The sequence below is a fragment of the Ovis aries genome, chromosome 1 (assembly GCF_016772045.2).
Source record: "Ovis aries strain OAR_USU_Benz2616 breed Rambouillet chromosome 1, ARS-UI_Ramb_v3.0, whole genome shotgun sequence".
Classification (NCBI taxonomy): Eukaryota; Metazoa; Chordata; class Mammalia; order Artiodactyla; family Bovidae; genus Ovis; species Ovis aries.
In genome coordinates, this window is record NC_056054.1 from 163789196 (window position 1) to 163816715 (window position 27520).

Sequence of the window (27520 nt, forward strand, 5' to 3'; positions counted from 1 at the left end):
CAATAGCCAGGACATGGAAGCAACCTAGATATCCATCGGCAGACAAGTGGATAAGAAAGCTGTGGTACATATACACAATGGAATGTTCAGTTCAGTTCAGTCCAGTCGCTCAGTCATGTCCAGCTCTTTGCAACCCCATGAATTGCAGCACGTCAGGCCTCCCTGTCCATCTCCACCAACATGGTGTCCATGTCCACCAACTCCCGGAGTTCACTCAGACTCACGTCCATCAAGTCAGTGATGCCATCCAGCCATCTCATCCTCTGTCGGCCCCTTCTCCTCCTGCCCCCAATCCCTCCCAGCATCAGAGTCTTTTCCAATGAGTCAACTCTTCGCATGAAGTGGCCAAAGTACTGGAGTTTCAGCTTTAGCATCATTCCCTCCAAAGAACACCCAGGACTGATCTCCTTCAGAATGGACTGGTTGGATCTCCTTGCAGTCCAAGGGACTCTCAAAAGTCTTCTCCAACACCACAGTTCAAAAGCATTAATTCTTCAGCGCCCAGCTTTCTTTACAGTCCACAGAAAAACCATAGCCTTGACTAGATGGACCTCTGTTGGCAAAGTAATGTCTCTGCTTTTGAATATGGAATATTACTCAGCTATTAAAAAGAATGCATTTGAATCGGTTCAAATGAGGTGGATGAAACTAGAGCCTATTATACAGAGTAAAGTACGTTAGAAAGAAAAACACCAATACAGTATATTAACGCATATATATGGAATTTAGAAAGATGGTAATGATGACCCTATATGCGAGACAGCAAAAGAGACACAGATGTAAAGAACAGTCTTTTGGACTCTGTGGGAGAAGGCGAGGGTGGGAGATTTGAGAGAATAGCACTGAAACATGTATATTATTATATGTGAAATGGATCACCAGTCCAGGTTTGATGCATGAGACAGGGCGCTCGGGGCTGGTGCACTGAGATGACCCAGATGGATGGGATGGGGAGGGAGGTGGGAAGGAGGGTCAGGATGGGGAACACATGTAAATCCATGGCTGATTCATGTGAATGTATGGCAAAAACCACCACAATATTGTAAAGTAATTAGCCTCCAATTAAAATAAATTTTTAAAAAAGAAAAAAAATTTAATAAAATAAATCTTCTCAAACTTCAAAAAAAAAAAAAAAGAAACAACTAAATTAAAAGATGCTTACTCCTTGGAAGAAAAGTTATGACCAATCTAGATAGCATATTGAAAAGCAGAGACATTACTTTGCCAACAAAGGTCTGTCTAGTCAAGGCTTTGGTTTTTCCTGTGGTCATGTATGGATGTGAGAGTTGGACTGTGAAGAAGGCTGAGCGCCGAAGAATTGATGCTTTTGAACTGTGGTGTTTGAGAAGACTCTTGAGAGTTCCTTGGACTGCAAGGAGATCCAACCAGTCTATTCTGAAGGAGATCAGCCCTGGGATTTCTTTGGAGGGAATGATGTTGAAGCTGAAACTCCAGTACTTTGGCCACCTCATGCGAAGAGTTGACTCATTGGAAAAGACCCTGATGCTGGGAGGGACTGGGGGCAGGAGGAGAAGGGGACAAGAGGATGAGATGGCTGGATGGCATCACGGACTTGATGGACGCGAGTCTAAGTGAACTCCAGGAGTTGGTGATGGACAGGGAGGCCTAGCATTCAGCGATTCATGGGGTCACAAAGAGTCAGACACAACTGAGCGACTGAACTGAACTGAACTGAACTGATACGATGGAAAAGTATACATAATGATAAGTGTTTTGAGATCTTAAATAAAACGTGAGATCTTAAAAAAAATCATGGCCTTTACTTTTAAATTAATCTGATAAATGTTAGCAGTTAAAAAATCAAATAGGAATAAAGGTTTATAATGAAATGTAGCAATTCTCTGTCCCTAGGCATCTATCCGTAGTTCTGATCTACAAAAGCAACTTGTTTTAAACCTTTTAGATCTATCTTCTGTTAACTTCTATAATATTAAATGATCAGCTTAATCCCTTTTCTGAGAATATTAATTAGAGGTGTCTGTTTTCTCTGCTTCTCTGTCTTACATTTGGAAGTTTTCTTCAAATATCTGATGATCTATGATCTTAAAAAGGCAACAAAAATTAGACTGAAAACTTGAGATGTCAGGGATTATGAGGGTGCAGGATAAGAAAAGAGTTGTGCATGGTGAAAATGCCAAAGATCCCTCCTAGGGGTAAAGCTTTTTTTGTGTGTGTCTAGAACTATTCTATGAAATTGTTGTCTAGAAAAGAGCTCTTGAATTTCCTGCCCAGCTGCAGGTGAAATTCCCTTGAGAGAAAAGTCCTGTCAGGAGGTCACTTTTCAAGAAAATCCCTATTTCAGTGCCAGCCTGTCCTCTATTTTTGAAGATTTTAAATAACAGAGGGAAGTGTTTAAGATATAAAGTTAAGGGGGAAATTAGTATACAAAATTGTGTATACAGTATGACTTGACTTAATTCAAATTTACATGAGGTAGCTAGAAAGAACTACACCAAGATACTAAGTGGTTATGGCTATAGTTATTTCTGAACAGTGGTACAAAATGTGATGATTATTTCCTTTTGATACAGCTGTTTTCCAAAATTTCCATAAAGTATAGACACTGATTTAAATATTAGGGTAAAATACTTGATTTTTAAAGAAACACATATCAGGATGCCAAAAGGAAAACTCACAGAAGTAGATACATGCTGGTATCAAAGTAAAAGAATCTTTCTGCCTTAGCTTAAAGGGTATAATTAAATATTTACTGTTTTTTAATATTTAGAAAATATGAGGATATTGAGGAAAATCCCCTTGGTATACTGAAATGGCTGCTTGCATATAAGAATCCAGCTAAGAAATAGAACACTGCTAACTTTGAAGCTCTTGGAAGCTTTGCCTCAGTCCTTTTCCCCACTCAGCAGAACTGTATTTGTCCTTGGCTTTTCATTAGTTTTATCACCTAAACACAGTTTATGGCCTAGCTTTGCATCTTCTGAATTTTATACAAATGGAATCAAAATGTATGTTTTATTCTACAAGTTGCTTTTCTCGCCTCATATTATGTTTGTGAGTTTTATGGATAATCCTAGTTTATATTTTTATTCCAATGAACATCTCTACTGTAACATCTTTATTCAACATCTATGGTCTCCATTTCTTTTAGACAGTATCCATTAGCCCCTCTAAAACTGATGAGATATTAGCATATTTTCATTTCCTCCCCAGTGACTCCAGCCTGGGGTAAGAAAACAAACTTTACTGTTATCTTTTTCTTCCTTTGATTTATCAAGATATTCTGCTTTCTGAATTCTCCAACTTCATTTTTAGTCCTTTAAAAGCATAAAAATGTACACTATTTTTACCAGAAAGTTTTGAAATTTTTGATGTCAATAATTTTAATACTCCAATATCTTTGTGAATATATGCATTAATGTACTAATTTATTATGGACAAATAATTACATTACACGTAAAAATAGAACTTTTGAAAAGAGGATGTTTTCTTATTTTTCCTCACAGAACTATCACTCATCCACCCATTCACTCCCTCCCCCAGCATAGACACCCTCTCAATTCAGATGCGTGGTGCTCCATCTTTTCAGGATTATGTATCCCTTTGAGTCAGGTTAACATCAGGAACTCAAAGAAAAAGGCACACATTTTCTCATGATTTCAGGCAACTCACAGTTCAGGAATTCTGTAGGAACTCAAGATGAAGACCTTGCTTTAGACACTCAAAATTATTGGGATTATAGACATTGCCAACTTCAGAATCTCTTTGTCCTTAAGAGAGAAGTGAAACAGGGTGGAGCCAGTTGATAAGACAGAAACATCATAGTGGAATTAACCGTGCTTGATTAAATATGTGATAACTCCTGTAGATAGTCTCTCCGACTATACCATAGTTCAGCGAAGGCGAGATCTGCATTCTCTCATCTCCTCCCTTTTCCTGCCTCCCTCTCGTCTTTTGCTGTCCTGCTCTATGTCTCTCTCATCACCCTGCTCCCTTTCTCTTCAATTTCTCAACACCCACCAGCAAAACAAAAACAAAACTCAACACTCAGGGTTAGATTTTCTTGAGCAAACGGGCTCCACCTACTGGTTCCTTCAGGAATTTCATGTGAGTGAAAGTCGCTCAGTCATGTCCGACTCTTTGCGACCCCTCAGACTAGACAGTCCATGGAATTCTCCAGGCCAGAATACTAGAGTGGGAAGCCTTTTCCCTTCTCCAGGGGATCTTCCCAACCCAGGGATCGAGCCCAGGTCTCCTGCATTGCAGGCGGAGTCTTTACCAGCTGAGCCATCAGGGACACCCTAAGGAATTTCATATTTAAACACAAACTTGAGAAACTGGGCTTCTCTGGTGGTTCAGATGGTAAAGAACCCACCTGCAATGAAGGAGATCTGAGTTCAACCTCTGAGTCAGAAAGATCCCCTGGAGAAAAGAATGACTACCCACTCCAGTACTCTTCCCTGGAGAATTCCATGGACAGAGGAGCCTGGTGGGCTACAGTCCACGGGGTCACAAAGAGCTGGACTCGACTGTGCAACTAACATACACTGAGAAACTAAAGAACTATCCAATATATGTCAATGAAAATAATTTTATTACCTAACACATTTTAGTACCTGAGAAAACCTTGGTAATTTATAGAGTAAGATCATTTCTAAAAATCTGAACTTAATTCCTAAGTTATCAAACATGTTTCTTGTAGCATGTATTATTTTAATATATTCTATGTAGAAACATAGTAACGTTTTAACCCTTAATTACAATCACACCCAACTTGTCCTTTTTGATTCCCTTCCTCCCTATTCTACTTGTTCAGGGAGCTACTCTCAGGACCCTTTCTTGACACCTTTCTCCCTGCTCATTTCTACCCCCCAGTTCAGTCATGTACTCTTTCTTACTACACTACACTTGCTTCTCCAGATGGCTCACCCGTTTTTTCAGTTAAGACCTTCACACAAACAATTGGTAAATATATATTTCTAGACTTCTCTCTTGAGCTTTAGACTCACATCTCCAAATACAAGTGTAGGAAGGTGCCTCACAGGCATGTCAAGCTCACCCAATTCACTCTTCTCATGTTTTAAATGACATCCAACCTGTTCTCTGGAGAAGGGAATGACTACCCACTCCAGTATTCTTGCTTGGAGAATTCCATGGACAGAGGAGCCTGGTGGGCTACAGTCCATCAGGTTGCAAAGAGTTGGGCATGACTGAATGACTTAGCACACAACTTCTTCTAGTTATTCACTGCTGTTTAACAAGCCACCTCAAATGTAGTGACACAAAGCAACAACCATGCTCTTCTGCTCACAGATTCTGAGAATCAGGAGTCCGAGGGAGCACAGAAAACATAGCTAGGTGGAGCTGAGCAGACCACCTTTTGCTACTATAAGAAAGATACCATATCTTCCTCACTTCATCAAATGAGAGAGAGGTGAAGATGAAAAGGAAGTGTGTGTTGTTTCCTTGAGATATATTCACTGTATTTTAAAGCCATCCTCTTGTTTAAAAGCATGAGATCAAGTACACATTAAAGAATTAAAAGTTACTCAGCATAAGTTAGTAAATTAATTTGTATTCATACTATGGACAATGTAACCTACATTTCTGTGAACAAAGAATTATTTTGGCCATAAAGTTATCAGCCCCTGCAGCCGCCCCCAACTGTGCACCCTTAAGGAAGTTCAGGATGAAAAAAAAAAAAAAAAAAAAAAACAAATACTGGGCTTAGTTAAGATGTATGTCAAAGGAATAATTTCAGTGAGCCCAGACTATTGCATCTCCCCATATATAGAAAAGCACTAAAATCACTACCTTAAGATATCTGGGATTTTTTGTGATTACAGTAATCTATGGATGTTTGACTACTTTTTTTCCCAGCAAAAACTCCCTTATACCCTGGCTGCTCCCTTTCTTCTTTGGAACTATTTCTCAGAACTATCTGAGAGGTTGCCATCCTGGGCTATAGTGTTCAGTAAGGTCACCAAATAAAACATGACTCTCAACTTTCAGTTGTGTACTTTTTTCAGTTGACAATATTATTTTAAACATTGAGAATATCTACCAAATTATTTTTCATAAACTACAACTTGAACTAAAAGAAATCGATAAATTGGGTCAAAATTTTGCATATTACACTCATGGTTAGAAAGACGTCAAGCAGCAGGCATGGAGTATTCTAAAAGCCTCAGGCTGCCTCATCAAATCAAAAAACAGAAGCACGTTTTACTTTAAAAATGCATTATTCACTTGCTGTTAAATAAGAGAGACTTCAACTAGTACAACTTAATTGTGAACTTTAGTTTGGAACCTCCCTAACCATCTCATAAGAAAATACATTCATGACAGAGTTGACGCAGCAACTCTTACATGACCACAAAGTCAACTTGCATTCCTAAGTGACTGAATTTGTGTCAACTGATTGAAACCATGGCGGATTCGGGTATGTCAAGTGTTACATTCAAACATGTTTTGAAATGTGAACAGGAATTAGTAAGTGAAGGATACTTTAAAATACTAATGAGTTTACCTTCTAGAATCAAAATCAAGTGCACTGATTGGAAGATGGGAACAGTTTAATCACCTTGCTCTGCCCATGGATGCTGGGCTGTGTGCAGAGTAAAACCACCTACAGAAACAGGTCTGAGAGGTTTACATTGTGCGACCCGTGCCAGTTTCAGGTCGTAACACAAAGATAATCAGTCAAGCCATATTGTAAATGTCTAAGCTTCACTAACTTGAATATGCTAATTTATTATGAAAGTAGAATTTATATGCTTCTTTGGAAAGAAGCAACTTTCTATAAACATGGGATTTCAAATACATAGTTAATATTTGACAGGAACAATACAAGCACCCTTGAAAACAATTTCTAAATGGGTTCTTAAAAGATGTATACTGGGGACTTCTGTCTTCACAGACCAGGAATGAGACAGTTATAAAGAAAGCCAAACATGAAGCTTGATACTGAGAGTCAATTCCTAGGCAGGTTAAGAAGCCCAGGGTCTCAAGGAGGAGAGAGGGGTCTGAGGCTCTCAAGAAGAAAAGGACGAACATTTTTTTTTTCTACATTGCTTTGTCTTAGTTAATATAACAATGTATCTTGCTCAAGGATGTTTCTCTGTAACAAGAACCTTCTGACTAATCTTGTTCTTAAATTTTGTATACTGTGGGAGCTGGCCTGGTGAGACCTTTCTGTTGTTAGCTCTAACCTTGTTAATCTAAGATGTATGTCGTAGGAGTGGGTCTGATAAAAGTATATAAGGCCTTGCTACGACTAGAGAGTGGGGCAGTCTCTGTTCCCCTTCTGATGTCTACGTCAGAAGCTCTCTCTTCCCTTCTTTACACTTTAAAACTGCTACACAAAAGCTCTTGAGTGATCAAGCCTGGTCCCTGGTCCCAACACTAAAACTTCAGAGATCATGAATCTGACCTCATTCACCGTAAGCTATCAGCGCCACAGTATAATGGAAAACAATGCTGAAAGGAAAAGGTTAACATGTCATTCCAAAGGTAGATGTTATAAAATGAGGATGCTCTGCTGTGTGACCCCATGGATAGACTCACCTTAAATATTTTGAAATAAGTATAGTGTATACTCAGTGACTATATGAATATACACAGTGATGAGCAAACTGCGCTGAAGGAGACAGACTCCAAGCAGAGAGGGCAGCAGCCGGAGCACAGGTCGGATGGTAGAAACTTACAAAATGCTCAGAAAAACAACGGGTGCTGACCTGAGTCTGAGAATGCCATACAAGGGAGGGTGGAAACAGAAGTTAGGGCTGAGAGATCTGGGGAAAGATGCTGGATGGCTTTCAATATCAGACTGAGGTTAGAAACTTCTCTGTAGAAGGGAGGCTGCTCAGTATATTTGAGGGCATGATTATGGGGTTCAGTGAATTATTATAGGGAGAGGATGGAGGTCGGAGTGACCAAGGGCAGGTGCTGGATTGCAAACATTCAGGTGAGAGGGAACGTGGGACCAAAGCAGTGATAGCAGTGGACAGAGGTGGGGAAAAGAAACATTTCAAAGGGGGACGCAACAGGATTTGACTAGGGCAATGAGGGAGGGGTGCCAAATCTATTCTGTGGTTTTGAGAGTGAAAGGCTCTGTGGCAGTCTTGAAGATAATCACAGATCCGTGGCACGCCTCCCACTGAGAGCTGGGGTACAATTCCTGCCCTTGTGGATCAGGAGCCGTTCTTAGTGACTCACTTGTAACCAAAAGAAGGTGAAGAAGCGACACTGCACAGCCTCTGGGGCGAGATCAGAAGGCACTGCCTCTGCCTTGCTGGGTGGAATGTGTGCTCTGAGCCACCTGCAGACACTAGATTCACCATTGGAGCTGAGCCTAACCTCTGAGTCAGCCTAACCAGGCACAGGCGTGAGTAAAACAAACCCGAACACGATTCCAGCCTTGATGAATTGTAACAGCAAATGACTCATGGAAGCATAAAGCATTAAAAAAAAAAAAAAAAATATTATTTGGTCTTCTAATCTGATACTCTTTAGCATGCAGAAGTTTTTATCTCATTAATTACTCAGTTGAACAGGTGGGTAAGCAGAATACAGTCATAAAGTAGAGGTTAGAAATTTGCTCCAAAGCATCTATATCCCTCCCCCAAATTTCCACTCTTTATGACCATCAATATAACGTGTAAGACAGCAGCAGTTAGGTGTCCAAGGCATTTAGAGGTGTACCCTGGGCCTCCAACAGGCTCTATCAACACACATTTGAAACAAAAATTCACTTTGAATAACAACAGAATGATTTTCCAATAGTTATGCAATTCTGCTATTTTTTCCCCTATAGTCTCATCTGTAAGAAAAAGACAAGATTACTGAAGAGTATAAAAAAACTGACATGTACCGAAAATTTATGAAATCTATCTTAGTCCAATGCCCAGACCCCAATAACCCCAAACACAAGGTTGGCAGATCTATATGATAGGGACTTTTTATTGTAAAAGGCAAACTGAAGTATACTGAACATTTTGCTCCTATATGCCTAATAATATTTTTTTTATTTGTCCGACTTTGTTGAATTATAAGTCATAAACAAAATAAAATTCCATGATTTTAAGTGTCCAGCTCAATGAGCTCTGATAAATGTATAGTCTGGTGTCAGTGCCCCAATCAATACACCAATATACAGAATATCCGCATCACTTCAAAACATTCTTTTGCTCCCTTTCACAGTGGATTCCCCTACCCAGCCCCTGGCAATCACTGATACGCTTTCTCTTGTTAAGAGTTTTGACTTTTCTAGGTTTCCATATAATGAGGTCATACAGTGAGTGTGTTCTTTTCGGTCTGGTTTCTTTTACTTAGCATAACCATTTTGTGATATTCACCCATGTTGCTGCATTTATCAGCAGACGTTTCCTGTCACTGTGGAGTAGTATTTTAACATAAGGATATCTTATAACCTGGTTACCCATTTACCTGCTGATGGGCATTTGTGTTATTTCCAAATGGCTACTGAGAATATACCTGCTATGAAAACTCAAGTACAAAACCTACATTTTTCTTGGCTAAAATACTCAGGAATGACGAATTATGGTTTGAGTACTAAGAAATATGCATCTTTCCTAAATCAACTATCCTAGAAAAAAATGAAAAGTACAAACCTTCCTTAGGTATACTTCATAACAAAACTTATCAGCATACTTGCAGGAAGAGAACTGAAGAAGTCATACATCTTCAAGCTCTGAAGAGTCACACACAACCATACATTCAACATATTCCAAAATAATGCTTAATAACGTGTAGGAAGACACCATTCCTTATAAACTACAATATATTATGAATAAAATACATTCATTTTATTTCTTGAACAAAAAAGTCTCAGAAACTCTGTTGTGATTTTCTCTTAGGAGCAAAGGTAAGACTTGCAGAATCTCTAATTTTAAAAGAGGGTCATTTCAATTAGTGCATCTCCTAAGAAATATGTTTATAAAATGCCTACACGCTTCTTACATTAGTTAAGTCTGCTCTAATTACAGAAGGAAAATGTTTCTCACTTCCTAAATGAGAAACATTCCCTAAATTTACAACATCCCCCGATTGTTCTTAGTCTAAACCTCTGTAAAGAAGTGTGCAAATATCGGAATTCAAGGATATAAGTTTTCACGCTGAAAAGTGCATAGACTTTCAACATCAACAAAAATCAAAATGCCACTTAGATATTTCTTGTTTAAATAACAGTGATGTCACTTTACAGTAAACTGTAGGTAATCACTGAATTGTAACACATGCAGAGATTAAGAAAATTTCCAGTGTTTCTAAACATCTATCATTATAAAAATGAATATTTTACCAAATTATGGTCTCCAAAGATATAAAGATTATGATCTAAGAAACTTCAGCAATGACAAAGTAAAATTTTTACCTTCATTTCCAGCAGCTTTCTAAACTTACCATTCTAAATCTTATTGAATTAATGAAAATAAAATTTACCCCAAAACAGACTTTTGTGGCAGAAACTAAATCTTAATACATGAAGCAAAAGTAACATGAGAAGTTTCCTGAAACAAATTATAATAGTTAGATCCTCTTAACCAATTCTTGGAAATACAATGTCATTGTTTGTAAACTTGTCATATAAAATGATTCTAAAGTACAAATGAGCTTTTACATCAACCAGTTGACAAGCTGCCACCTCACTACCCATCACCAACAGCATTTGGTGGAAGCTTCCCGTGCTTAAAACACATTTCACCACCTGTCAAGGAGGCAGACTCCAGGGTAGAGAAAGAAGACTGGAACTCTAAGACACAGGTAACTAAGTGCCACACCATGGGGGTGGTGTCGGCCAGTGGATCAGGAGGTGCACTGATGTCCCCCCGGGCCCCGGGAAGGCTGCTCTGTCTGCATCAAGGTACCCAGTCCCTCGGATGGCGCAAAACTTCGAGAATTTCAGCTTCTTTGGAGTTCTCTGAGGGTGAATGCATGTACTCCCATCTGTGGAGGTTCAAAACAGAAGCAAAAACATGTAATAACAATAAAAAATAAATAAACAACATACACACCTCTTTATCTAAACTAAATAAAATTCTAAGGGTAATAAAAAGTCCTATAACTCTTTGTCTCCACTAAGCTTTCAAAAAATATTTGCTGCTAAAGAAATAAAGTTTCTTAATATAATTCCTGGAGCAAAGTCTAGCTAATATTAATATTCCAGAGCCAAAACACACTTTTACTACAATCTAGGTTTTCATAAAGTATAGAACCTCAGATGATCCATGGGCAAACTTTTTTTTTAGCTTAGTACTTTTTCTTTTATTTTAATGTGTTCATTTCTATTTATGACAAAACTGTTGGTTTGTCTTTAATTTTTCTCTCTGAAAATATGAATACAAAATTTAAGTAAATAATATGTCAGATTATTATATACAAATATATAAACAATGGTGAAAATGGCTAAAACTGTAGTATGAACTCTGGTAAACGGAGAAGGCAACGGCACCCCACTCCAGTACTCTTGCCTGGAGAATCCCATGGATGGAGGAGCCTGGTGGGCTGCAGTCCATGGGGTTGCTAAGAGTCGGACACGACTGAGCGACTCCACTTTCACTGTTCACTTTCATGCATTAGAGAAGGAAATGGCAACCCACTCCAGTGTTCTTGCCTGGAGGATCCTGGGGACGGGGGAGCCTGGTGGGCTGCCGTCTATGGGGTCACACAGAGTCAGACACGACGACTGAAGCGACTTAGCAGCAGCAGCAAACACTGGTTTAGACCGGGGGCTGGCAAACTTTGGGCTTCACTGATGGCAGTAGACACAGGTTCAATCCCTGGATCAGGAAGATCCCCTGAAGAAGGGAATGGCAACCTACTCCAGTACTCTTGCCTGGGAAATCCCACGGACAGAGAAGCCTGGCAGGCTACAGTCTATGGGGTCGCAAAGAGTCGGACACGACTTAGCAACTAAATCACCTAGATAACTTTCCCTGTAAAGGGTTGAATAATAAATATCTTGGGCTCTTGGGGTCACATACATTTTGCAGGCTGTAGCCTATTCCTTTTTTGCCTGTGATTTTCTTATAAAGACAGCAAAGTCAAAACCAATGAAATCTTTAGGAAAGCTATTTGTAGTTATCAATCTTCATGCTGTGTAGGGGTCAGAGGACTGGGGGCAGGGAGGGGGTGAAGAATACCTATCTTTCTCATGAGTTATTCTTACCGGGCAGTGAGAGGTAAAGACATCAAGATGCTTTCGATCCTGGATCCCGGAGTGAAGAGGCCAAACTTTGTACCCCGATCGTACAGCAGGTTAAATTCTACATACCTGAGATGAAGACATCAAATACGATTAAGAGCTTGTGAGTATAGTCTTACAATTAGTCCATAATAAATACTTCATGGGGGGAGATGGGTGGGGGGGTGTGTGGGGGTTGGTGGGCATCTTCCCACCACCCTCACCCCATCAGCTGTAACTGGCACAGGAAACACCAGTCTCATCAGCTGACTTTTCTCCATCCGGACAGGCATAAAGAAAAGGGTATTCTATCCAGCAAACAAGAGGATATAGATTCAGCCCCAGCACAGAGCAGTTACAAAACAATAAGGTTATGTTTTCCAATAAATAAACAGGATGAACACAAAGCTTAGAACTTGAAGGCACAAAAACAATTAAGATAAGCAAATGGCACCCTTTATCAGGATAGAGCAGCTCTCTCTGGGGCTCCCATTGAGTCTGAGATGTTTGAGTCGAAGACTTCATTTCACTGCTAATAACTCACATGAACTAAGACAGTGTAAAGTTCTTGTAACTGAAAACCCAAGAACAGTTAACAGAACTCTATCTATAGTTACTAACATATCCCAGGTATTTCCTTTCCTTAAAGTAGTTAAGCAGTCATACAATTCTGTCTTGCTGCAGACTGATGACAAAAGTCATAATGAAAGGTAGTAGTGATTTGAGTTGCAATGCTTAGCTTTATTTTCTTAGAAAAATATCCTTAACATCAACTAAAACCTGGTTCAGGATATAAGTCTGCCATTAACAGACACAGAGTCATATCTAAACTCCGTCTAGCTTAAAAATCTGTGATTTCCTTTAACATCAAAAGATTCTTTACAAAAGGGTCTTTTCTCTCCAACTTCTTGGAGATACTTCAAAAAGATCATTTCTACTAGCCAAAAAATGACTCATAAAGCTGAAAATTTCAATAAACAGTTCCCCCTTCAAATCATTTCTCAACTCCTTCAAAAACTAGTCTCTTGGTCCAAACTTCCCTCAGATATTATCATTTATGCACTGATTACTATAATTTAATCACAACAATAACAAAAAACATATTCTCTAGATTTCAACAGTACTTCAATTTTTAGAAAGCACCCTTCACTGTGGAAACTTGCCAATGGCTCTGAGAAAATTTAAATAAGTTACATTCATGGACCCCCTTTCTACTTCTCATCATTTATCACCGATTAAGTTTTGTGCACTAATAACTAATACCTTCTTTAGTCTGTTTCAAAAGATAACTTAAGTCAATCTTCTTAACTTCTTCCTAAGACCACAGGAAAAAAACATCAGTCTCTCAACTTCCTTTCGCACCCCTGATGTTATCTTTCTGAAACGTGATATTTAAGGGATGGCTGTGATTCTCTACTTGTACTGACGTCTTGTTCAGAGACCCCTGTAAGGAGCTCCCAAATGAGCCTCTTGTGCTCATGAGCGAATCCTTGTGCTGCTCTCCTGTTTAAGTGAACAATGTTCCTTCTTGTGTAGCCTGACTTTCACCAGGTTTTGCTTAGATCTGATCTTTCCGATCCTTTCCATACATTTATCCTCTCCGAGATATCTGTAAACTATGAACCTCAGCCATTCCCTTTAATATAACTGATATCTACCTTGATATCCATCTATCCTGTTTCCCTGTCCCAAAATACAACAAAATAAGTTACAGATGTTTAGTTTCTCCGAAAAAGAAACTAGAAAAGCACCTCCTAAGACTGGAGGTTCAAGGTCTGGGGAGAGAACAAAAGTAACTGAGGGCAGGCACGTGTGTTCAACCATGTCTGACTCTTTGCGACCCTGTGGACTGTAGCCTGCCAGACTTCTCTGTCCATGGGATTTCCCAGACAAGAATAATGGACTGGGTTTCCGTTTCCTCCTCCAAGGCATCTTCCCGACCTAGGGATCCAAGCCGCGTCTCCTGCATTGGCAGGCAGGTTCATTACCAGTGTACCACCACAAGACTAAATGAGACTGCCAAAGAAGAGGCTGTCAAGTCAAAAGATAAGCAGCCTGACCACCACAGGGGAAAGTTTTATTTGGGGCGACAGAAAGTGGGGAAAAGTAATACAGATAATGGGTTATGAATGCCATGTAAGAAAGTGATGTCAGGGCTCATAACCACAAAAAAGAGCTAGGGTTATCTTAAGTCCCAGAGTTGACTGCCATTTTAAGGCCCAGAGATAAGGACAGTAGAATGGGCCTCTTTGAAAAGTACCGTCACCTACCACACCACAGAAAATTAACCTAACACCCCACACTTCTGCCAAATTCAAAAAACACGACATGCAATGATACACGCAAATGGAACTCTCAAAATATGCTGTCAATTAATAACAATAATAAAACAAACAGAATAAGACATTATTCCTATGTCCAAAAAGTTTTAAAGGCTTCACCTCTTAAGTAGTAACAAACCCTGCTGGCTTTGCATAAGAAATCTCACGTAAAACAAGAACATTGCACTTTCCACAGAGTGTGGTTTATTTATGTATTAATTGTTTCTCTTTTTTTGTTCTTTTGTTTTACTTTTGTTTTACTTTTTTCCAGAGTTTTAATTTACCCTCTTAGGATGGTCCTCCCCACTAAACTATGAACATCTCTGCCCAGCATGGGCCCTGGCCATAGCGGCATAGGATGAATGTCAAGAGAAAGGGAAGGAGGAGAAAGGGTGCATTTGGGAAATCATAGGACCAAAAAACACACCTGTCCTTAAAAAAATGCCCCTGTTTAATAAATGTCTGACAAGAACACAATCAATTCTCATTTTCCCAAGTTTTATACACAGGGAGTAGGCAGGCACAGGCAGTTCTAAGAAAGTGTAAATAACAAACATTTATCTTTAGACTGGGAACAGTATCTAACTGAACGTTTTCAGGGCATTAGCCTTATCTCCTTCAGTTCCCAAAGCTTCATATGCCCAAGACAGAATTAATATAAATGAGAAAATCCATTTTTGTAGGCATGGACCAGTAGAACACATGCGATTTAAGATGGTAATGAGAAACCACTGTGAGCTGGAAGAGTGGCTCATCTGCAGCAGATTCACAATCACACCCCAGCTGAAGATGCCCCCGTGCGGGTCATCCAACTGAGCTCACCAACTCAGCGCACAGAGGGGGGTGGCCAAAATGAGCATCGCGGCTGGCAACACTAGCTGCTTAACCATTCACATGGAAGAAGGCCTGCAGGGTTTGAAGGCACAATGGCCTGGTTCCACATCTGGGATCTTTGATTTGCCAGCGGTGTAAACTTGGGCAAGGGACTTACTTCGCTGACACTAAGTTTTATCATCTGTAAAATGATGACAGTTATACCAGTTCCACAGGTTTGTGATGAAAAATTAGATGCAAACTGCCTAACGTACTGGCCAGCACATATGAACAGTTCCATAACAAACGAATATCATTACAGTTCCCTAACAATTTCTAAAACAATCATTTTCATTATAATGACTTCCATGAAAACCTGAAGTTAAACAAAAAAAAGGTACGATTCAGAATTTACAAAGCAGCAAAAACATTAAATGATTCTCCTACCTTGGCAGAAGGTTGGAAGGTATTGCTCGAAGAAAAACTAAAAGAAATCAGCTGAATTAAATTCAACAAGTACTAACTATAAGCCTAATATGAGTCTCTAATGTACAGACAGATTAAACAAACTTTGCTCTTTTTATAATACTATTTCACAGTGTTTTTTTAATTCACTTTGTTATTTATCTAGTTATGAAAAGAAAGCAGGGTGAGCATTAACACAGCTCTGACAAAGTACTGGCCAAGATGACCATCACCCACGGTTATTACAGTTGCTCCACTCCACCCTCCCACCTCTTATGACACGAGAAGGTTCACGCTCCTGTCGCTCACTCACCGTCCTCTGCGGAGCTGCTGCCACAGCTTCTCCTGGGGAGTGAAGGAGTCATCACAGTGCTTCTTCACAAGGGGGACGTAAGAAGGAATGATCGCCTGGGTGCAGCTCTGCACAAAGCGAAACACCTCCTCCTTGGATGGAGAGTCGAGGTCATCAAAAAAGATACCCCCGATACCCCTCCGCTCCCCACGATGGGCTATAAAAAAGTAATCGTCACACCTGGAAAACACAGCAGGACCACAGAAGGAAAAAGAGACGTACGTGAAATCAGTGTGAGCATTTCAGCTTACAGCACCATCCCTGACTAATGCCAGCACAGTGCCCTTTCTTTCTGTGCACATCTAAAATGAAACTAGAGTTTTAGACAGATTTCCTGCAGTTATTACCGATGTAGAAAACGCTTACACTTTTACCTACAAATCAAGTAGGCAAGTGAATACAAGTCTATCTAACGTGGCGTTGTAAGACCTTTACTGAAAAGAAAAACAGAGTCCACTCTTACTAGTCGTATTTCTTAAAATAAATGATGCTGCTGCCCTCGGAAGCATTGCTGCTTTTGCAGGAGGCAGGAACCCTCCACCAACAATGCCAGAAAGTCCATGACCAGGGGCTAACCCCTAAGCTCTCTGAATCAGTTCTTATTCACCAAAGGAAGGTACAGTAAATTACCTCTAAGGTCTCTCTCAGCAATAAAACGTGATGACTCTACAGTATGCGTGACTCAGGGGAGGGTTGCTGGAAGGAAACGTTCAGAGAGCAAGAGTCCTCAGAATGTTAAAGGCTGCCCTTGTGAGCCAGCGCATGAGACTATCAATTTGGTCTACAGTCTTCCCCATCTGGGCCCACTAGAGCAGATTTCCTAAGAGACTTCCTAACTGCTAACAGCTGACTTCGTGGAAATAGTTGACTTCTTTCCATTATCTTGATATAATAAGGGTTTGTAAATAGGAAAAATTGTACAAACGAAAACTAAAAACTACTGAAAAGGTTATCGTGAAAATAGCCTTAATAGTTTAAAATTTAAAAAAAGGTGGGGGCCAGGGGCAGAAGATACAAATCCCTAGAACTGATGCACTGGTATAATTCATCTTGACTGCACCTTCTTGACTTTTTTTCACACATCCATTTTATTAACAGAGTTAAAGAACAGCCGGAGCAAGGCTGTAAAGCCAGCTTTAATGAAATCATATTAATTCCACATCTCTTTTCATGGGATTATGAAATTAAGAGATTTAACTAAATACACTAAAAACTTTTTAACTAGCCTGTATCTGAGATATTTTCTTAATACGACTCAGATAAAGTTCTTCAGTAACAGGGATAAAAGGAAACAAACAAAAAAAAAAGAATATCCCATCCTCCTGCTGGAAGGAAGCTAATATGTAACAAAAAAAACAATTCTTACACCTCTGTTCCACGGCTATGCAGTATTCAGTGGTAATGTCAAATCAAAAAGAGGTTATGTAAATGTCTTATCTTTTCTGAGGATTTTAAAACTGAACTCCATACTCTTACATAAATAACAGCAAGAGTCTACAAATGTTAGCACTAAAAACAAAGCAAAAACAACCCACCCAAAACCCTTTCTGTTCCTTCTTTTTCTAGAATGGCATTTAGCTCCAAGCAGTGATGAGTACTTTATTCTTATTCCAGTTAACTTATGCAGAGATTCCAGTTCATGTCTATCAAATACCCTGGGTAACTCTTTCCTTTATCATTAGAGTTTCTTTCACAAAGTTTCCAACCCCAGTGTTCTCCTTGTCCCAAATCTCCGGTACATTTGCACCTCTCCTAACAGTTCTCCAACTCTTCCCATGCTCTAACACATTTCTATGGCAACAACGAGATGATAATCCTCATGTGGGGTGAGAATTTAATACAGTAAGTCCCTTACATACGAACCTTCAAGTTGCAAATTTTCAAAGCTTCTACAGTTGTGCACGCCCAATCTTCTAAGTTAGTTCCCGTGTCTGGTGTACATGCAAGTACATGTGCTTCTGTGCACTTTACAGTCCAGTACCACACAGTGTACAGTACCCTTATTTCGAGCCCAGGATGCTCAGAAGCAAGCACAAAAACGGCAGTCTGCAGCTGGTACTATGCTGTACTTCTCAAGTTACTGTACTGTTTGTTAGATTAAAAATGTTTTCTTTATTTCCTGTCTGTGTTTGTCTATTTATATATTATTTGTGTGAAAAACATTATAAATCTATTCCAGTACAATACTATATGACTGATTGTATTACCTGGGTACCTAGGCTAACTTTGTTGGACTTATGAACGCACTCTTGGAATGGAACTTGTTTATTTGTAGGGGACTTACTGTATCCCAACTTAGGATTAAAAAGTCTCCGATTCTCAGGCATAGATCACCTTCAAGTTTATATGCTAATCATCTGGTTTAACATTAAAACCATGTAAAACTGGTATCTCACTTCTGCTGGGCAAAGAAAACAGTTCAACCCTCCATAAGCTGCAAAAGGTATGTAGTGACACAGTAGTGCCTTCAGGAGCTATAGAAGGAATGGTACACATGTAGGGATCATGAGAAGTTCAATAACTTTACCTACCACTTTTTAAATCTGGGATAGAGATCTGGACCATGCTGGTCACATGCCTCCTTGAGAGTCCTGTGAAAATGGACCGCATCCTCTTGGTTCAAGTATGTTGGGGTAAGGTCACATCCACCACCAAACCACCACAGGGTGTTACCTACCAAATCAAGACATGTGATTCAAGTGGATGCTGCTCTAAAGGAAAAGTTAGACACGTTGCTTTAAATGCCATCACCTGCAGAGACAAGCACAGCAGCGGCATGCACTGCTCAGGAGCTTGGACAGGGTAACAGCCCAACTAATGGCACACATAGGCTGGAACCATATTTACATCCTGAGGCATGATCAACTGTACCCCATCGTAAAGCCACTGATAATGCACTGGGGACTGGCAAAGCTACATATGTGGAAAATAATTTCCAAAAGCAAATTCTCAGTGGCAACTTAACATTGCACGTGAGGTTTCCCTTTGTTTGTAATAAATTAGTATTTGCAAAGAACCCTATGTGCACTTTTAGTTCAGGGGCATTACACCATTCTTTGCGTTGGAGGAAATATGGGGACATCAGAGTCCAGCCAACACTGCTTTCACTTTTCATGTCTAGTGTATATAATCCATTGCACCTGCCAAGGAGTAAGCCTTCACGTGCCTCCTGAAACAATTAAGACTGTACTTAATTTTTCTTGACTTTAGGTGTTATGCCTAATAACCTGTTTTAAAATACTCATTTTGCACAATAATACTTTTCACAGCTTGAGATGCTTACCGTCAGCTTCTTCCACCTCGAAGTATCTGTAGTTGAAATGGATAGTAGGAGTATGAGGATTCTTGGGGTGAATGACAGAGCTCACGCCCATGGCAGAAAACGGCAATTTACCTGGAAAGGAATAGAGAGAACTGCACTTGAACACCAGGCTTGATACAAATTAACTCCAACATGGTTTCTGAATCAATTTTCAAAGGTTGCTTTTTTATTTATCTCTTAAAACATAATTTTTAAAAAATAACTGTGAGGAATCCCCAGCTGGTACAGAGCTTAGGACTCCTCACTCTGACTGCCAAAAGCCTGCGGTTCAATCCCTGGTCAGGGAACTAAGATCCCACATACCTCAAGGTCAAAAAACGAACAAACAGACAACTGCTAACACTTTAGCACATGTGCCTATGTGCAAATGTGTGTGAGTGTATATATACCTACATATGTTTGTGTGTATGCTTAATTGCTCAGTCATGTCCGACTCTTTGCGACCCCATGGACTGTTGCCTGCAAGGTTCCTCTGTCAACGGAATTCCTCAATCAAGAATACTGGAGTGAGTTGTCATTAAAAAAATCTGTGAACAGGTTTATCTGGTATATGCAACTGAATGGAATTTTATAGAATCAGTGTTACTTTTACAAATAAAATTTATGGGGAGAAAAGGTTTGCAGGAACTATTAAAGGGCTGCCGAGATTGTCTGCATACTAAAAAGCAGAGACATTACTTTGCCAACAAAGGCTTGTCTCATCAAGGCTATGGTTTTTCCAGTAGTCATATATGAATGTGAGAGTTGGGCTATAAAGAAAGCTGAGCACCAAAGAATTGATGTTTCTGAACTATGGTGTTGGAGAAGACTCTTGAGAGTCCCTTGGACTGCAAGGAGATCCAACCAGTCCATCCTAAAGGAGACCAGTCCTGAGTGTTCATTGGAAGGACTGATGTTGAAGATGAAACTCCAATACTTTGACAACCTAATGCAAAGAGCTGACTCATTTGAAAAGACCCTGATACTGGGAAAGATTGAAGGCAGGAGAAGGAGACGACAGAGGATGAGATGGTTAGATGGCACCACCGACTCAATAGAGATGAGTTTCAGTACTCTGGGATTTGGTAATGGACAGGGAGGCCTGGTGTGCTGTGGTCCACTGGGTCATGAAGAGTCGGACACAACTCAGCGACTGAACTGAACTGAGATTGTCAGATTTACCATCTTTTGTCTTCAGTAGTTTTCCTCTGCTTCTCATTTGTTTTGCTGCTTCCTCAGAAAGATTTCCATGAACGACAGAAATGCTAACCCCAGCCTTTTCAAAAACATGCCCATCTTGAAGTACACAGCTGATGCCGCCACCTCCTGTGAACAGAAATGTAAAATGAGGAGAGAATGTAAGGGTTATGTACAAAGCTGAAAACTACTGCCGCAAGAAGATGGTGGGATTAGGAGTTATTTTCCTTCTCTACTTTCCAAATCTTCCATATCAGTATATTTATAATTGTTAAATACAATAAAATTAGATAACTAGCTTAGCACTATGATATTTTCTATTGACTATAAGCAAATATTTTAACTCTTCACATCACCATTTCTTCTATGTCACTGTTTGTTGTTGTTTAGTTGCTAAGTCCTGTCTGACTCTTTGCAACCCCATGGACTGTAGCCTGCCAGGCTTCACTGTTCATGGGATAGTCCAGGCAAGAATACTGGAGTGGGTTGCCATTTCCTTTTCTAGGGGATTTTCCAAACCCAGGCTTGGAACCCATTTCTCCTGCATTAACAGGTAGATTCTTTACCACTAAGCCACCTGGGAAGCCCCTACATCCTTACATCATCCTCTAAAATAAATTACTGAAATAGTTTCCCTTCAAATAAGACCATCCAGAATGGCATCTATTTGTTATGGTATGTGAGAAAACTAAGATTAAAAACTGGAATGAATATATTTGAACTTGGCTCAGACAGTAAAAGCATCTGCCTGCAATGCAGGAGACCTGGGTTCAATCCCTGGGTCAGGAAGATCCCCTGGAGAAGGAAATGGCAACCCATTCCAGTACTCTTGCCTGGAAAATTCCATGGACTGAGGAGCCTGGTAGGCTATAGTCCATGGGGTCGCAAAGAGTCGGACACAACTGAGCGATTTCACTCTCACTTTCAAGAGTTCCATATTGTTTCAGTTGGTTTTCTCTCAGTGTGCTGTTTGCCTTTTAATTTCGTTTACAGGTAATTAAAAAACAGTAGCTATCTGAATGCTTAAGGGATTCAGAGGCTTAAACTGAGTGAGATACACATTAACGTTTAGGTATATGACCTTTAAGGCTTCTCAGGCAGTGCTAGTGGTAAAGAACCGCCTGCCAATGCAGCAAACGTAAGAGAAGCAGGTTCGATCCCTTTGTGGGGAAGATCCCCTGGAGAAGGAAATGGCAATCCACTCCAATATTCTTGCCTGGAGAATTCCTTGGACAGAGGAGTCTGGAGGGCTACAGTCCCTAGGGTTGCAAAGAGTCAATATGAGCTTTACTCCCAGTAGCTTTGTTTTTTTAAGACACTAGAATTAATTGTTTCCTGAAGCTTCATGTTTGGCTTGTTTTATTTCTAAGAATTTTTAGAGCTTGATGGGATCCAGTACAACCCTTGTATATTTCAAATGAGAAAACTGAGGCCCAGAAAGCAAAACACTGTCTCCAGAAACACACAACTAGCAAATGACCCAAACAATTTGTCTCAGTGCCTTCTAAGCATCAAACAGTATCTGTAGCAGTTCATATATATTCATGTTGTGGTGTTGGAGAAGATTGTTGAGAGTCCCTTGGACTGCAAGGAGATCCAACCAGTCCATTCTGAAGGAGATCAGCCCCGGGGTTTCTTTGGAGGGAATGATGCTAAGGCTGAAACTCCAGTGCTTTGGCCACCTCATGCGAAGAGTTGACTCACTGGAAAAGACTCATGCTGGGAGGGATTGGGGGCAGGAGAAGGGGATGACAGAGGATGAGATGGCTGGATGGCATCACTGACTCGATGGACGTGAGACTGAGTGAACGCCAGGAGTTGGTGATGGACAGGGAGGCCTGGCGTGCTGCGATTCTTGGGGTCGCAAAGAGTTGGACACGACTGAGCGACTGAACTGAACTGAACACTCATACAAAATTTCATTTCATAGATGAGGAAACAGAGGCACAAAAAGTAACTTTGGAAGGTCACACAGCCAGTCCAAGTTGTCTCCTGAATCAACAGTCTTCACTTAAAAACATTACAAGATAGGGAATTCCCTGGCAGTCCAGTGGTTAGGACTCTGAACCGTAACTGCTGAGGACCAAGGTTCAGTCCCTGGTCAGGGAACTAAGGTCCCACAAGCCAGAAGGCAAGGCCAGGGGGGGAAAAAAAAAAAAAAGAAGGCTTAAATAAAAAGCTACAAGACGAAAAACACTAAGAAAACCAGACTTAGTTTCATTTAAAATAAATGTGTCAATATCACAATCCAAAACCAGCTGATAAGAAGTTGCTGTAGTATTTCCAGGTAAGAAGGATCAAAAATCCTTTAAGTTTATGACCAAGATATAGGGTTTCACGGTATAGGTAATAACATGAATATATGAGTCTATAAGAACTGGGTCTTAATCCTTAAGTATCTTGCCATCTGAGGTAAACACTCTTCCAGCAGGAAATACGATGGGTGCACTTGGCTGAACTGCTAGCCATTTCTTGCGAAACCTGGGCAAAAGACACAGTCACAACACCCTCAGCAGCAGGAGTCTAGCTGGCAGTAAGCAAGAGACTCTCTCTTTCCATCTCCAGAGAAGGAGAATGGCTAAACGAACCCGGAGAAAGAGATGAAACGTAGCGACAAATCTATGCTCAATTACAACCTTGGGCATCCTTGCCTGTGGGTTAAAACTGACCTTAAGACTTCTTTGAAAAGTGCCATATAAAACTGCAAAGATTTTTGAAATGTCCACTAGAGTGACAGCAGGTTTGGAAGCTGAGGGCTGATGACCCTGTCAGTGTCAACCGTTTTAAAGGTGAACCTTTTAACCTGGCAGCCGCTGTGTAGGTACCCCTTCTCTACTCCCATTCCTTATTCTGAGTCATTTTCTCCCCGCAAACTAAAACCCGACCTCTCTTCCCCATCTCCACCTCCCGCTAGGGGCCGACCTCCTCACCTTCCTTCCTCTCCCACCGGTCCACAGAGAAGCGGGCGCCCCCGTCCACCTGTGCCAGCGCCTGGCACACCTGGGCCTGGGTCTCCAGTATCAGCAGCTCCATCTTGGTCTTCATGTCGTCCGGCCTCCTCCGCAGCTCGCGCAGGTCGGTCACCGGCGGGGCCATGAAGCAGCGGCAGCGGCGGGCCAGCTCATCGTCCTCCTCCTCGGGCCTGCCGGGCGATGCGCTCTGCGCCCCGGAGCTCTTGCGCACCATCTCCGCCCGCTCCACGTGCCCGAAGGCGGCGGCGGCTAGTCCCACCAGCCCCGCCAGCCCCGCGGCTAGCCGAGTCCTCAGCCGGGAGCCGCCTCCCACCGGGGGGCCGTACCCCAGCCCGCGGCTCTGCTCGCGGCAAGCGGTACCAGGGGGGCGGCACAGGCGTCCGGCTGCGCAGCGCGGGGCCCAAGCGCGCAGCTCCCCGTAGGCGCGCAGCTCCCCGCAAGCGCCCCGCACCGCGCGCCAGCAGGGAGCCGCGCTCAGCCAGCGCAGATGCATGGCCATGCTCTCGCGCTGTCACCCCGAGCAGTGCCCGCCTCCCGCAGGCCGGCCCCTGAGTCCCCCGAGATCCTCGGGGGCAAGTGGCGCCGGTACTGGGAACCTTGGCTGGAGAAGAGATACTACCGGGTCGATCCCCGGCGGCGGCGGAGGCGGTGGCGGGCGGGAAGTGGGGGATGCCGGGATCTGTAGTCCCGGCTCCTATCGCCGCCTGCAGGGGCGCGCCGGGGAGATAAAAGAATCCAGAGTCCCCAGAAGGGCGGGTCCCATGGGAGGAGAACTGGGGTGCTGGGAGAGGGCAAGGAAAGCGAAAGCAAAGATAAGAAAGGCCTTTTTGTCACGTACAACCTCTGTCGGTTCAACCAATCACAAGGAGAAGGCGAAATAGGGCTGGCCGCGCCAAGGGCTAAACAGAGCAGAAATACGGCCAGAGACCCCTGCCCCGACTTTAATTTTTAAACCGAGTTGCAAATCCTCTGACTCTTGTGTTTCCCTTTGTCCCCAGTTCTAGTCCTCTAAGGCTTCTAGAGCTTGGACGATTGTGGGGGGAGCCTGGGAAACTCCTTACCAATGAAATAGTTTTTAAAGGGAGTAAGAAAAGGTATAATCAGGCCCATAGGAAAATTCTGGGAAAAGAATTTCTGGGATCAACTACATAGCACAGGCCTAGCATTAAAATCTTCCCAGACCTTGCCTATACAGTGCCCACTCAATTATTTTAGAAATAAGAAAAGCAAAGTATTGTACTGGTGGGGGAGTTTGTAATTTCCTCCGGTTCTGTCTCCTCACAACAAAAATTTGAAGCAGCAGATAGACCAGCTTTACAGCCCTTGGACAGATCCGTGTAACAGCCCTGGGTTGGACTAGTGTTACAGCTCTGTGCTGCAGCTGAGTTTTATTTAGAAGGTAAAGGGAAATACATCCTCAAGCCGAGAGGGCATGCCGACTGGAAGACCTGAAGAGGAGAGAGGCCCCCAGCCCAATTTTGGCTCCTGTTTTTGTTTTTCTCTCTTCCCCCTGGGTCTGCCCTGTGTAAATTAGGCTAGCCAGGAGTGCTGTTTGTTTTACCTGAGGTCCTCACTCTGGTCCTCTGACCTTCCTTTGTTTTATTTTCATGGGTTTTTCCCTTTCTCGTCTTTCAGCCACCACCATTCTGGACTCCTTTTTCCTTTTCTAACTACCTAATAGAACTCATTGGAAAAGACTCTGATGCTGGGAGGGATTGGGGGCAGGAGGAAAAGGGGACCACAGAGGATGAGATGGCTGGATGGCATCACCGACTGGATGGACGTGAGTCTGAGTGAATTCCGGGAGTTGGTGATGGACAGGGAGGCCTGGCGTGCTGCAATTCATGGGGTCATAAAGAGTTGGATACGACTGAGTGACTGAACTGACTGAACTGAATAGAACTAAAGCAGCATAAAACTCATGACCTGGTGTGTTTGAGTGATCAAGGAATAGAGATTTAAAAATACTTACCCTACAGTTGTAGGATGCTGCCAAATATTTTTCACGCTTCGAATAACTCCTGTTAACTAGGCAGGACATTCACCTACCCCCTCAACATATACACACACACACACACACACACACACACACACACACACACTCACTCACTCACTTTAGAGAAATAAGGAAAGAAGCTAACAGAGATTTGATGGATTTTTGGTTCCTGTATCCATGCCACAGTTCCATTATGTCTGGACATGTAAGCGTCAGGAGGGACTTCCTGGAAGTCCAGTGGTTAGAGGCCAGCTTTTCACTGCTGTGGGCCCCAGTGGGATCTCGGGGGGGAAACTAAGGTCCTGCAGCCAGGCCATGAAGCCAAAAGAAAAATAAAAATAAAACTGTAAGAAGGACTGTTATTGGCTAATTTGTCCCTTAAATATCCAATTTTAATTTCTAGTAGTAGATAATTAAGCCATTGGGGGTGGTTTCTACGTTTTTTCTTTGTGGCTGCTGCTGCTGCTAAGTCACTTCAGTCGTGTCTGACTCTTCGCAACCCCATAGACAGCAACCCACCAGGCTCCCCCGTCCCTGGGATTCTCCAGGCAAGAACACTGGAGTGGGTTGCCATTTCCTTCTCCAATGCATAAAAGTGAAAGTGAACTCACTCATCAATGGAACTTCCATGGCTACAGGTCAAACCAGTTGTTCAAGGCAGATATTTTATCATCCACAGATAACTACATCCAGTGGCTCCCACACAGAGAACATTCTTGGCTGGATGGGTATACTTGACTTCCTAGCAGATTCAATGAGTGTTAAATGCCTGGATTAAGAAGTGAATAAACTACATTAGAGAAAGTTTTAGCCATAGTATAACTTGCCAGGAGGCTGAGTTGGCAAAGGAAAAGAAAGGTAACTATCGCTGTATAATGTGACCCACTGCAGGGAACATGGGGGCTGAGTGAGCACCAAGAGGGGACCAAGCCCAACCTGGAAGCCTGGTAGGTCTTTTGGCAGAAGAGACACCAGAGCTGAAGAACCTTAAGGTGGTTTGGCCCTCAGCAGAGACAGGGAGAGTCCAGGGGCCGTGGGTGAAGATAAAGAAACGTTGTTGCCATGGTCGACTTAGTTGCTTAGTGTCCAGCTCTTTGTGACCCCATGGACTGTAGCCCACCAGGCTCCTCCATCCATGGGGTTTTCCCGGCAGGAATACTGGAGTGGGTTGCAATTTTCTTCTCCAGGGGACCTTCCCAACTCAGGGATGGAACCTGTGTCTCCTACATTGGCAGACAGATTCTTTACCACTGAGCCACCAGGGAAGCCCAAAAGAAACATTAGTTGGGTATTAACACTTCTTGCGGAGAAGGCAATGGCACCCTACTCCAGTACTCTTGCCTGGAAAATCCCATGGACGGAGGAGCCTGGTGGGCTGCAGTCCATGGGGTCACTAAGAGTCAGACACGACTGAACAACTTCACTTTCACTTTTCACTTTCATGCATTGGAGAAGGAAATGGTAACCCACTCCAGTGTTCTTGCCTGGACAATCCCAGGGACGGGAGAGCCTGGTGGACTGCTGTCTATGGGGTCGCACAGAGTCAGACACGACTGAAGTGACTTAGCAGCAGCAACGCTTCTTCAGAAGTCTAGACCATTGGAAAGAATACCTCAAGATGCAAGAGAGGAGATGAAGGGCAGATGGTGTCTGTATTCAGAGAAGAAAGATCCACTGGGCAGTCTGGGACCTCAACCCCATCAGGGATACTCTTGCTGCATGCTGGATTCCAGGCCAGTGCACCAGCCCACAGTCACTAATCACTGTTAATCCCATTCCTGCCCCCCTTCTCTTTACCTGACCAACTCTTGTGTGCCCTTCAGAACTGGACTCTGGCCTCGCCTCCCATGATGCCATCCCTGACACTCGCAGGTTGACTTGGATAGCATCTCCTCCCCTCGGACCCTGTGCTCACCTCTACC

General features: G+C 42.1%; 1 protein-coding gene across 1 annotated transcript; it reads right to left on the reverse strand.

Annotated features, from left to right (window-relative positions):
* Window positions 1-8922: 8922 nt before the first annotated feature.
* On the reverse strand, window positions 8923-24219 carry CPOX (coproporphyrinogen oxidase). Its single transcript, XM_012188501.4, has 7 exons — window positions 23561-24219; window positions 20616-20759; window positions 19416-19526; window positions 18664-18805; window positions 16094-16312; window positions 12167-12271; window positions 8923-10944 (listed from the first exon to the last, which is right to left on the reverse strand). The coding sequence occupies exons 1-7, from the start codon at window positions 24099-24101 to the stop codon at window positions 10857-10859; spliced, it is 1350 nt and encodes a 449-aa protein (XP_012043891.3). The 5' UTR covers window positions 24102-24219; the 3' UTR covers window positions 8923-10856.
* Window positions 24220-27520: the final 3301 nt, after the last annotated feature.

Bases quoted from the DNA above. Each gene is read 5' to 3' on its own strand.
- CPOX (XM_012188501.4), bottom strand. From the start codon at position 24,101: ATGGCCATGCATCTGCGCTGGCTGAGCGCGGCTCCCTGCTGGCGCGCG. The intron at 16,313-18,663 runs GTAGGTAAAGTT...TGTGTTTTCCAG, and splicing joins TATCCCAGATTTAAAAAGTG to GTGTGACGATTACTTTTTTA. The intron at 12,272-16,093 runs GTGAGTGAGCGA...TCTTCATCTCAG, and splicing joins CAGCAGCTCCGCAGAGGACG to GTATGTAGAATTTAACCTGC.